Source organism: Lontra canadensis, unplaced genomic scaffold (genome assembly GCF_010015895.1).
Source record: "Lontra canadensis isolate GAN:19392208 unplaced genomic scaffold, GSC_riverotter_1.0 scaffold3, whole genome shotgun sequence".
NCBI classification, from domain to species: Eukaryota; Metazoa; Chordata; class Mammalia; order Carnivora; family Mustelidae; genus Lontra; species Lontra canadensis.
Window position 1 is genome coordinate 19,207,754 of NW_022630997.1, and position 13,519 is coordinate 19,221,272.

Consider the following 13,519-nt stretch of genomic DNA (forward strand, 5'->3'; position numbering starts at 1 on the left):
ACAAATAAATTATTTCATTATCATATTATTTAACAGGTATTTAATAAGCAAAGTAACTGTCAAGCAACATGCCAGGTACTTAGCTATTTCTATAAGGTATCTATAAAGGAAAAAAAAAATGTGGCTTTCTCAAGCTGTTTATATTACAGTAGGGAAGACAGATAGACAAACAAACAGAAAATTACAATTCAGTTTAATAAGGTCAAGGTCAGAGATAGTTTTGAAGAACTTTGGAGTCCAGAGGAGAAATGAGTTAATTTTCTAAAGGTTTGAGGAAAGTTTTACAGAGGAGGTAACATTTGAAATAAGCCAGAAAAAAAAAAAAATCAGGTAATACGGATGAGATGTGGGTAGTGGGGGAGGCAATCAGTAAAAACCTAAAAGAAGGTCATGTAGTTGGAAAATGGTAAGTCCACTCTGTGTGGTGAACCATAGGTCTTGTGGGAAGGGAGGGAAGAAGAGGCAGCTAAGCGGTCGTTGTGAAGGGTCTACGATACCAAGTTAAATGAAGCAGCTGGCATGTATCCTGAGGGCTGGTGGTTCTCATCATCATTCTGTGATGTCTAACATACTCCCAGGGACAAATCAGTAAAACAGAGTAGGGGTTGTGTGTACTTACTGGCTCCTTAGCTTTTTTTCCCAGTTAGGGAAACATTTCATAATTTCAGTGAATGAAAAGAATGTTATTGTGACATCTTAGAATCCATTCTTTTTATTTTTCTTTTATTTTTTTAAAGATTTTCTTTATTTATTCATGAGAGACAGAGAGAGAGGGAGGCAGAGGCAGAGGCAGAGGGAGAAGCAGGCTCCCTATGGAGCAGGTAGCCTAATATGGGACTCCATCTCAGGACCCTGGGATCTTGAACTGAGCCAAAGGCAGACACTTAACTGACTGAGCCACCCAGGTGCCCCTATTCTTTTTATTTTTAAGTAAACCATTCCTTAGAGAGCTGTGTTCAGTATTAACATAGCATATATCCCAACTAACAGCACAGACTTCTGTGAGCACATGATTGAGTGCTTCTGCCAATAATGGAGAGCCAGTGAAAGTTCTGAAGCTGAGGAGGGACCTTACAAGTTAACAAATGGCAGCATGGGGGATGACCTTGTGGATGAAGAGATTAGAGGTGGCAGACCAAGGGAGAAATGATAAGATCCAGGACTTAGCAAGGGACAGTGAGGAAGGAGGGGTCAAAATGGAATGATCCCTTCCTCTTCTAATATAGTAGGTATGTTAGAGTCAAAAATATGCAAGAGGAATGGACAGAAAAAACATTATTGAACTCTTACTTGGACCTCTAGTCAATACAATAAGAAACAAAGAGGCAGAGGTACCACCGAGAAGAGGGCTGTGGATAGGTGAGGTTTAAGAAGCTTCCTGAAGCTATTTGCCTTCTAACCAGTGATTAGGGGACCAGTTCTGGTTACAAAGAGAGCTACTGCTCTTCCCAAGGTCCTGGGGAAGGTTGATTTCCAAGTAGATGAGATGCTGGAATTAATGGGCTCCAGGTTCTTTCGGAGGTTGGGCCTCCTGCCAGGGCTGATTAGCCCAGCTGGCCTGTCCACTATTCCTGTTTTATTGCTTCCTTTCTCATTAAGGAAGGTGTTGGGTTTGGATAACCATAAACAACATGTCTGCTGTTACAGGGCTGCCATCTCTTGCACAGCCAGTGGCTGAAAACAGGCTCTTGGGTGTCTTTGTTAAAGACTTAGGTCACAATTTTGGAGAAACAGGAAAAGGAAGCCCAGGTTTAAAAATGTGCCACATAAATGGTTATTTTCCTATATTTTCTCTTTTACCTTTCCAAAAAAAAAAAAAAAAAAAAAAGAGAGAGAAAGAAAGAAAGTGGCAGGGGAAATATAACTTCAAAGAAAAAAAAATATATATTTATATATATATATATATATATCAGTATGGTTTTTCCTCATTCTTCTCTCTCACCCCTGCTCTCTCAACACAGCCACATGGAACAGTTCCGATGTCCTCAACCCCTCAGATGGGAGGGAAGGGAGTTGGAGGCTTCCCTTCACATCAGTCTGCCCCCAGCAGGCCCAAGGAGTTGGAGCAGCCACTGGCCACTTGCTGAGCTGTTCTGTGGGTGCCTCACAGTTCCCTTGTCCACTTGAGCTCAAGGGCAGAAGTCTTATAGGACAATAGAACCCTTGAAAGGGAGTAATCGTAACACTTGTACTTCTTCCCTGTCCCCAGGCAACGTGTTCCTTAAAATGACCTTCTTTAGCACATCATTTCTCACCAGGAACTGTACTCTTGTTCTTTCCAGTCCTCCAATTTTCTCTCTTCCAGCACAGGGAGAATCATATTTACTCAGAAAACCACAGTGTTGAACTATAGCCCTCGCTTTCTTAGAGTTTCACTTTCTAAGGGAATTTTGCAGCTGGTTCCAAGTGCTTTTCTGGATTTTTTTTCTCTCCTCTTCTGCCCATGTTGATTTCTTCCCCAGTCCTAACCAGCCCCCAGCCTCAGTACCTCCCCTACCTTTCACCATGATGGTCATCTCTGCTCATCGTATACAAACAATTCATCAAACCTCTCACTATGTTCCCAATAGCAAATGCTCAGAAAAATCCTTGTTGATTTTGTACCAACTAGTCCCAGAGCTTTTAGTATTAATACTTTCTAGAAATCTCTCCCCTGCAGAACATCTCATAAAAGCTGGTTTAAGTTGTACATAAAAATCCTACCTCACTGTGTGTTTTGTTCACATGGCTTCTCTAGCGAAGGACGGGAATTACTCCTGTGCTGAGTGTCAGTAAATGAACTACTCTGAATGCTAATTATGTTAATGTGAATTATCCATGTGCCTTTTAAATTTTAAGTAGACCTTTTCCTGCTAGTTAGCACATCTGGGTTATTACCTACCTACACAAACACATCCAAAAGACAAGCAGCCAACTCTAATGTTAGATTGATCCGAACCTCTTTTTATTTATTTTATTTTTTTAAATTTATTTGACAGAGATCACAAGTAGGAGAGAGACAGGCAGAGAGAGAGAGGGGGGGATGCAGGCTCCCTGCTGAGCAGAGAGCTCCCCAGAGCCCTGGGATCATGACCTGAGCTAAAGGCAGAGGCTTTAACCCACTGAGCCACCCAGGCTCCCTGAACCCAACTCTTGTGCTTTAGACAAGGCGAGTGGTCTAGGTTAACATTCGATTGACTTTAAGAACTTACCAATAAGCCAGATACCTTTCCAAGTGCTTTATAAAAATTTGGTCATTTAAATATCATAACATGCACAGAGATGGATATTATTACTATTCTCATTTTATAACTAAGGAAAGTAAAGCTCAGAGAAGTCACACAGTGAGTAAACCATAGAATCAGGATTCAGACATAGACAATCTGAGTGCCAAGTCCATGCCCCAAACCACTCCTCAGTGCTACCTCACCAATAACAGCAGTTTATAAATTGTTTACTTATGAATCCCCCTGCAAGTCAGAAGATCATTCAGATGAACTTCTCTTTATACAGTGTCTCTGTCCCTGCAGAATTTTATGTACACGGTATTTTACAAATCCAACCATTTCCCAGAACCAATTCCTCATTTAAAAGAGCTAGACTGGGCGCCTAGGTGGCTCAGTTGTTAAGTGTTTGCCTTTGGCCCACGTCATAATCCCAGGGTGCTGGAATCAAGCCCTGGGTTGGGCTCCCTGCTCAGCAGGAAGACTGCTTTTATTTTATTTTATTTTATTTTCTATTTTCATCATGATAAGTGTAGTCTTTAATCCCATCCCCTATTTCCCCCAATCCCCCCTCACCTCCTCTTTGGTAACCATTGGTTTGTTCTCTATAGTTAAGAATCTGTTTCTTAGTTTGTCTCTCTCTCTTTCGTTCCCCTTTCCTCATTTGTTTTGTTTCTTAAATGCCACATATTCCACATTCCCTTACTCACTGTACTCCAGACGGTCTTCTCTTGGTTCTACAAACAACAGTCCTGTTTCCATATCTTGTCCTTTTCCTGAGCTCCTCTTACAGATCCATCAGGGGTTGGTTCCATCTTCAGTCAGGTCTAGGCTCAGATACCACCTTTCGGGGGGTGACCTGAGCACTATCTAAAGTATCCAGTCCTGCCCCTCCTACCGAGTCACTTTCTCTCAGATTATTCTGTTTCATTTTCTTCCTAGTTCTTTTTATTTCTAAATTTCTTTGTTTACTATTTATTGTTAGTCTTTTCCACTGGACTAATAGTAAGCCAAAGAGAGCAGAGCTTTGTTCTGTTTCACTCATTGCTGTATTTCTGCCCCTAGAGTCTGTTTGGCATACAGCAGGCACCTAATAAGTATTGGTCGAGTGAATGAATAAATGCATTTGATAATGCCCTAATGTTTGGGGATGGAAACCCTTAGCCATCTAGTCTCATTTTTAGGTATTCTCCTTAAGTAATTTCATCTACTCCAATGGCTTTTTCTACCACTCTCATTATTTACCTTCATCTTGACTCTTTTTTTCTGTTTCTTGTTTTTTATGAAATTTTAACTTACATAGTCAAAGAGACTCTTGACTGTTGAGGAATAGGAGGTAAGGGGATCAGCTTAACATTTTGTATTTAGAAGGAACTTAAGTTTCCTCTACTCCCAGTGCATGGCTTCACATGTTAATAAAGAAAGTTCAGAAAATAACAAGCTCCATATCTCACAACTAGTGTGTGGCAAAACCCAGAACTTCAGGGTACATTACTGATTCCACAGTAGTTATCTGCCTGTTAGACTCTACCTCTCCTTTTGCTGATGACACCACACACACACACACACACACACACACACACACAGTCAAATTTTAGTGAGATAAAATTCACATACCATGAAATTGTGCATACCCTTTAAAAGTGTGCAGCCTCGTAATTTTTAAGGTATGCACAGAATTATGAAACCCTCTACTTAATTTTAGAATATGTTCATCACCCTCCAAAGAAACCCCATATCTATTTGTAGTCATTACCCACTGCCTTCATTTCCCCTCCCCTTCTCTGGCCCTAGGAAACTACTAATCTAGTTTCTGTCTCTACAGACTTGCCTATTCTGGACATTTCATGTAACAGAATCATACAACATGGGGCCTTTTGTGTCTGGCTTCTTTCACTTGGCTTAATGACTTCAAGGTTCATCATGCTATAATTTTACCTTTTTGTTTTGCTTAACCCCTTTTCTCTAACTGCCTTATTTTAATATCTGTCTTTGAGCAAAAATTAAACTCTGGATATCCTGGAAGCCAAAGGCAAAAAAGAAAAACACAAATGTGTCACTCCACACTAGTAGCTATAAAGGAATCACACAGTTTCTCACGAGCAGAGAGTTTTTGTAACCCTACATTTTGAGGGAAACCCTCAGCTCAATCCAGTTTCACCATATGGCTTTGTCTTTTGATCATTTAAGGTGTTTTCCTTATTTTCTTATTAATACTATCTCCAGTTCCTGTTGGGTTGGGCACTGTGAGCAGTGAGAAGGGAGAGAGAACAAACTTGTGGTATCCTCAATGACTCTTCTCTTTCTGGGGACGGGGAATTTGTACTTAATTTTTAATAACATTCTAATTTGACTTCCACTTTCAGTTTTCAGGCTCTTTCTTCCATTCTTGATCACAATCCTTACTACCATCTCAAATTTGTGAAATATTTTCACCACTTTCTCCTGAAAGGGTTGAGCACTTTGCCAACCCTGATTCTAAAATAGGTCTCAGATAATGCAAATACTCAAGTAGATGCAGGGAGAGGACAAGCAGTTATACTTAGGGAGAGATGAAAAGACGAGCATGGTTGTTTGCTGATGTCTGCCTCCAGGTTTGGGAAAAGGAAAGTTCTGGCATTTATGCTACATCTCCAATTATTTTTTTTTTTCTTTTTGGGGGTCTGAAGTTCAGAGAATTAAATTAAAATCACACTTCTCAACTACAGCAGAGTCTCAGCAGTTCATGCAAAGCCTTTTGTTTTAATTTTTGTTTTTGTTTTAATTTTCACCGTGATCTCTAATCTCTGCTCACATTCGCCTTCCTCTTAAGCATGCTTTCCTTTGGTGTTTGGTACATGTCCTTTAGAGACATGTATCTTTAGAAACTATTTAGTGTTAGTGAAGGTGAATGAGTAATTACCTAAATAATAATGTGACATAAATCTCATTCTGTTGCTATTTTTTTTAACTCACCACTAAATCTTTAAAGCTAATTCATGTTGCTGCATTTAGATTGATTCTATTGCTCCCAACTGCTGCATAATGTTTTATGGTATGTATCCACCACCTTTCACTTTTCCATTCCTCTAGCAATGCAAACCTGTATCGAACAATGACATAGTGAACATCCTCATGCTTGTCTCCTTAGAAAGCTGAGGAAGAATTCTTTTGGTTTGTATGCCTGAGAGAAAAATTGTTGGGCCATAGGATCTAAATACACTATTGTCTTTATCCAGCTCCCCTTGTGCATAACTGACATCCTCTCAGTTTCTACGTCCTGTACTAACTATTGCTGTAGGGACCAGAGCTTGGCAGGTGCACAGGCTGTCACCAACTTGGCACCCATAGGATGCGGTACAACCTCACTTCTTATTTCCTGCTCTGGGACTTCACGAAGGCAGAGATGCAGAACTCGGGGAACCTGCGCAACACTCATGCCTACATAGTTTAGTGGGGTAATGGAGAGGAGCAGAGGTTAACAGTCCCAAAACTACTCTTGACCTTTTGGATTGTAAGAGCCAAGGGATAAGTATGCTTCTGTTTGAATTCCCCTGGGAGAAAGTTCCAAGACATAGTTCATAAGACTCTTACCAAGTTCCTTATGGGTGGTTGCCAACTTGAAAACACATCCTGGTACTGGTTTTACCTTTTCTCTTATTTAGTCCTCCAGTTCCTCATTCCTGCTCCCTGTTATTATTTCCCAAATTGACTATCTATAGATCAGCTTTTGTCTCAGGCTCTGCTTCCAGGGGCTTCCCAGAGTACAACATTATCCCTAAGTACTGCCAGACTACTGTCTGGGGCATCTGGGCCTTAATCTGGATAGTCTGGCCAGCCTCCAACTTGGGGACCAGAGACTGGGCCATTTCAAAACTTCAGAGGCTCACCTCTTAACAAGAGGCTTTGCCTCTGCTTGGAAAGCTGCCGAGGTGGAATCTCTCACCTGTGGATCCGTGATCTTTTTAAATACTTACTGCAGTTACTTTCAAAATGTGGTTGTAATATACATACATGCCCTGGTGATTATAAAATATTTTTCCCAAACACTGACTTCTGCCCTCATGATTTATGATATCTGAGGTATGGACAGTAGACTCATCCTGGGATCTGCCATAACAGAGTATTACGAAAATTTCCTTCTCGATACTTGTCAATATGGAAACATCACATGATTTATACTCTCCAGTGAAGGGTGTCAGCTTACGTCCTGGAACATGCAGTTGTTTTAACAGTCATATTTTCACTTGGGTTTACTTAGGGAAAAATGATCATTTCTTTGAGTGGACATATGTCAGTGTTAATGCTTATGTGTGTGTTGGGTGTGTGTGTTGGGTGTGTGCGCGCACATGCGCATGCCAGCTCACCGTATGGGGTGAATCATCATGGAAAAAACACAGATCATGATCACCTGGGAGCGGGCTATCGGCAGAACTCCCTCAAGGGAATGTGTCCTCCTTCTCACTTGCAAACAACTTTTTAAAATCTCCTATCCCCTTCTGCTTTTGTTGTGTGAACAGGTGGTTAATACATACACCCCAGGAAAGAAGATTTGGCTTGAAGGTGTGGTGACCACCTCAGCTGGAGGCACAAACAACCTATCAGATTCCTATGCTGCGGGATTCTTGTGAGTAACATGTGCAGTTTCACTCCCAGGGACTTTGAGGAGAGAAAGGCAGTGTGAAGTGGTACTGCTCACTGTTCTGTCCGCTGGAGGGGGGAGGTTCGTTTCCCACTGAAAGTTCTTTATCTGCTCCTTTCTGAATGGGTGTAACCCATTCCACAAACACTGATGAGTCACTTCTCTAGACACCAAGATGTCAGGTACAGGCATCAGAGCAAAGATAGTAGTGATAGTAGTAGGAGTGACCATATAGGCATAAGACATTTATTTAATGTCTATAGTTCAAAGACAATGCAGACAACATACAATTTCTCCTCTAATTTTCACCATATTCTTAGGAAATAGGTAAGAGTAAGATTGGAGGAACAGAGAAGAGATAAGAAAATGTGTAGGAGATCAGTGCTGTATTAATAATAATTTTAACTCTATGTGTCACATTCTTTCTGAAGTGCTCTCTCTAATAACTGACAACCAGTGAGACAGGTAGTACTATTTTACAACCACCCAATAGAAAGATATGAGAGCTTGGGCTTAAGCCCAGAGAGTCTGCTTCAGAGTATAGCCTCTTTGCCACTACCTTAGACCATCTTTCTTTCTGCCTCACATGGTCTGTCCACAAAAAGAAGTGGTAGACAGGCAAAGGAATCAGGAATTTCTCTTGACAGGGAAGATCAGGAAGGATTTCATGGAGGAAGTAGCATTTGAGGGGGACATAGAAAGATTATTCTAATTTCTATGTGTGGAGAATGGTGATGATGGTGGAGGGGAGAATTCGAGGCAGAAGGAACATTATGGGCAATGGCACAGAAGGTGGAAAACGAGTCATGTGATGAAAGCCTCAGGAGCTACAGGAATGTAGCGAGGACTGCAACGAGGGGTGGGGGGGTTCTCCACCAATTGTGGAAGGCTGTTGAATGCCAGGCAGAGGAAGTAAGGCCTTGTTCTACACTCAGTGGCAAGCCACTGAAGACTTTGGAGGAAGAGAGAGACAGCATCTGACCTGTGTTCCTATGTTGGTTTTGGGAATAATATGCACAAGGGTTTGGAGAGGCAGACTCTAGGACAATGGACTTGAAGTCTTCTGCAATTATCTGGACAACAACTTAACACTGGAAGCGTAAGGGGCTCTGACTGGCCTTCCAGCATCATGTGGCAGGGACAGACCCTTCAGGACCATGGATTCACCAAGTGACCTGTCCTGTGCCACTCTAGTCCCATGGCCCTGGTTTTTTGTCTTTGGCAAGGTCCACCTCAGAGCTGAGCTCTGTCCTCAGCTTTGTGTTTCTTTTCTAACAGCTGTTCCTAATTAAACACATGTAGTTTCCCTCCATTAAGGCAGTTTCTTAAATACATTTGTAAAGAACAAATCAGGGCAGTCAGGCAGATTGTCTTTGCAGATGGAATCCTGATACATGCAGATGAAGATAATGGGTTAAAAGAATATTTGATGATACTCTGGGTCTTCCATGCCTGTGTTCTCGGTACCTAGCACTGAGGGGCACCGAGCAGTTGTGTGGTGAGCGTGGTTCCAGTGAATGAAATGGATGAATCAGCATTTGATACACTGGTTCTGAGAGTCTTCTTTCAAAAATACACTCCCTGCCAGGTTTCACTGTGAGCCATGGAGCTTGGTGAGAAGCCAGTGGCAGTTAGGATTTTAGGGACCTCTTAGAACCAGCAGAGGAATGGCTTTTGCTCAGCCATCATAGACAGAACCTGCTGCTGGACCAGCAAGCAGCCCAGCTGTCCTCAGTGTTTTCATGAACATTTTTCCCTTCAGGGAATGATGTGAAATGGGAAATAATACAGCCCTTCATGGAGGGAGCTGGAGAGAGACCTGCCTTTTCATGAGCACCAGCCAAATATCCATAGTTCACTGAGGTCACTTTGCAAACCCAGATTAACATAGTTGTTCAGGATTAGGTTGTAGTTCAGGTATCCAATGTGTGGTGGACACAGTTCAGCTAAAAACTACTCACTTGGCTCCTGGTCTTCTGTCTTATCTCTTTATCACCCATTTGCTCTCCCCTCTGCTGGCAGCACCCAGCAAAGTGTCCTTTGAGTCTAGTTCTCCCAGGAGCATAAATAGCTTCCTGGGTGGTGGGGGTGGGGGGGAACAAAGCATTCTAAGAAGCTCCCAAAAGGCTAGCAATAGTCCTTGGGAAGAAGGCATCTTTCAGGTGTTTTTCAGTATATGGCATAATGATGAGCTTACAAGGACACTTGCACATTTATTCAAGGATCAGAACTTTTTGGTTCTAGCCAGGGCTTTGAGACTTTCTGATGTACTACAGACATAACCTTGGCATACTGCTGTGTCTCCAGCAACCGGTAGTATCTGCCACCCAGTCAATAGTCAATCCGTTTTTGTGGAATGGAAACTGCTGGCTACAGTAGCATCCTTGGTGGGATGTACAAGGCATCTTGCCACTTTTCACTGAAAGAGAGACTTGGAACACCATTTATCTCCCCTCTCCGAGGGCTTATTATTCACAAGAGGTAGAGGATGATAATTTCCTCTAACCATTCCATTCTGAAAAGCACAGGGAAGCAGGGGTTCTGGTCATAGTCATTTTGAATGCTTCAGACCCTGGATGTGTATATAGGATGTAGGTTTGGAAGGGAGGTTGCATAGTCTTCCCTCTCACATTAGAGTTCTTTCAAAACCTCACTGTACTAGCAAAAACACCACCCCCCAGATTTACCAGTTAGCATTTGTTTGTTGAATATATTCTTTGCAGATCACTGTTACAAGGTCTATCAAGGTCACAAGTAGGAATTTGATACCATTCCTATAAATGAGTGCAGGTATTTACATACCCAGTGCTTTATAAATGACTCACATAGTCACACAAACATTTTTGTGTCTATCCTCAATGCTGAGAACAAGGCCTGGCATTTACAGCTGATTAATTCATGTTGAATGAGTAATGAGTGACTGAGCAAATGGGATATTTTAAATACCAAAATATAATCCTGTATGGATATCCAGCTGCTGCTCGATGTGATTATATATTTACTCATCATTTTGTTTCTTTGTTCAGCAAGCATAGGGATAGAAGGGTGAATGAGACATACTTGTTTCTATGAGTTAGTACTTGTTAGATATAGACCCTGTTGTATTGGTGCTGCATTGCTGGAGAGAGCACTGATTTAGTGCATTAACCCAGAATTTACGTTGTAGTTCTACCCCAGGATATTTAATACTGTGTCTCAGTATTAGTATATATTAGTTAGTTATATAATTAATTAGTCATATATTTAGTATAACTAAATCTGTTATCCTGATATCACAGGGTTAGTAAATTAATAAAAATAATAAAGACAAGTAGCTTAGGTACATGATATTCTAAAAGTAATTTTGTGTCCTAGTCGGAACAACAACAACGACAAAAGTTCTGTTGTATTATTGTCAGATTTTCTTTTTGATTTAAAACTTCTGTTTTTGCATTTTGCTTTATTTTATTTTGTTTTTATAATTCTAATTATCAGTAAATGTTAGTTTTTATGAGAAAAAAATAAAATTGTCAATGGGAAAAAGATTTTTAAAATGTTAATGTCCATTCACAATATAAAAATTAGCAATGTTCTTTATTCGAATAAAGAAAAAGTTTAACTCTACAAGTCACTGATTTGGAGTTCCATATGGTTTCAAATTTGGGATATCATAGTTATGCATAATTTGTCCCTAGTGTGCTAAATGGTGATTCTCAGTGTTCCTTGAATCTAATTTTATCCACATCAATTTCAACTTAACAAAGAGTATGAAGCACCTACAGTGTGCTAGGAACTGAGATAGATATTTTGGGGACAAAGCTAAAACGTATCTGTTCTCAGTGAGCACCTAAGCAACTGGGGGACAACAGAGATGTAAGGAAGTAATTATCGTGGGCTGACAGAAGGTATAAATAAGAGTTCTGTAAGGTACAGAGGAGGAAGGTACTACTGTTTGCCGGGACAGCAGAGTTTGGAAGGAAATGACACTTGACTTGGAGATGAACAGATAGGAAGAAATTTGCCAGATGAGGTGAACCGGTTAGAGGAGGAGATAAAGAGAATTCTAAGCAGAAGTTAAAATATATGAGAAGATTCAGGTCAGTATGTGAAAGCGTGATGAGTTTGGGCAGCCTAGAGTAGTTATATGTGGCTAAGAACCAGGGAATGGAGTTTAGGGTGAGAGAAGAGGGGGAAAGAGATACAAATGAAGGCTCACATGTGTGCTCAGGAAAGATTGTGAAACACCTTATCTTTTATACCATAAGACTGAAGCTCTCAGTCACATTTATTATATATATATTATTACAGTTAGAAATTTCCCCAAGTTTCAGAAGTAGGAATACAAAGAGAAAATTAAGGGATGAGTAAATGAGTGAACGAATTGAATGCATAAATAATAAAGGCAGAGTTAGTGGTGGGTGTTAGAAGAACCAAGAGGGCAATATTTTTGAGGGATAGCACACTCCAGACAGTGGTTTTTGGCATAGTGGGATATGTGATAACATGTGAGCAATGTAGGTCCTCCATTATGTGTGTGATGGTAGTATAGTTGAAGCTCTGCATGGTTAATTACTGTAGCAAGGAAAATTATTATTGTATTGACTGCTGACAGAGATATATGAGAGATGCTAATGGCTGGGCCCTTCTTGCCTAGGTTACAGGAGTATGTGAGGTAGAGTCACATGAAAGGTACTTGTACAGTGATAAGGTGCAGGCAGGTGAGTTTGAGTACTGGAGAGTAGAGTGTGTATGTTCCTGTGATGGTGTGTCCTATGGCCAGCGGGTGAGGGATGATAATTAGGCTTACAAGTGGCTACAAGGGTATTCATTTTCTTTGTTAGTATTACAGGAGTAAAATAAGTCATTAGCCACATGATATTTTATGACCAAGGGCAATTCATTTTATTCCCCTGAACCTCTTCTTCTTTTCCTATAAAATGAAGATTTGATAATCCCTAAAATGTCTTCCAGCTGTGTACTCAGTGCTTACAATAATCTTCTCCTTTAAGGTACTAGGTAAATTTCATGGTGGTGGTTGGTGTATGCGTGTATGTGTGTTAGCCAATCCCTACAGAGCTTGTTATATGCAATTTTTAAGATATATTGATGTAGCATTTTTTTCATGCTTTTTTAGATGGTTGAACACTTTAGGAATGCTGGCCAATCAGGGCATTGATGTTGTGATACGACACTCATTTTTTGACCATGGATATAATCACCTGGTGGACCAGAATTTCAACCCATTACCAGTAAGTGTGAGATAAAGATCCCCAACTCCTCTTCCATGTCTTTCAGGTATTTTGACCATGCCTTGTTCCATACTGGGAGAATTTTTCTCCTCTCTCTGTAACCAGGTAATTTCATAAATTGGACAGAAACATTCATGTCTTTGTTCTCTTGACCCATTTCACAGACTTATGGCTTTACTACACTCACTCACACACACATATCTATATATACACAATCATATATACAAATGCATGTTTGCATATACATGTATACATGTATGTATTTATTACTATTATTTTAACAAACCATGTACAGTTGAGATTCCACATCTACTTGTGGCCCGTTTGAACTCTGCTTGAGAGTGAATTTTTCCAGATTGTTTTCTTTTAATGCTAATAGGAGACATTAGTTAACGTCAGACTCAACATGTTGAAAGCAGATGGGAGCGTCTTGGCCGAGATCAGATGCAGTAGGAACCCGTCTCTTA

The 13,519-nt window shown here is 40.6% G+C and overlaps 1 protein-coding gene across 1 annotated transcript in view; it reads left to right on the forward strand.

The window, feature by feature from the left end:
• Positions 1 to 13,519, forward strand: part of HPSE2 (heparanase 2 (inactive)) — a 655,107-nt gene that overhangs the window by 499,988 nt on the left and 141,600 nt on the right. Inside the window, exons 8-9 of the mRNA XM_032882617.1 lie at positions 7,703 to 7,809; positions 12,938 to 13,052. Coding sequence (XP_032738508.1) covers positions 7,703 to 7,809; positions 12,938 to 13,052 — 222 coding nt within the window. The remainder of the gene's footprint in view (positions 1 to 7,702; positions 7,810 to 12,937; positions 13,053 to 13,519) is intronic.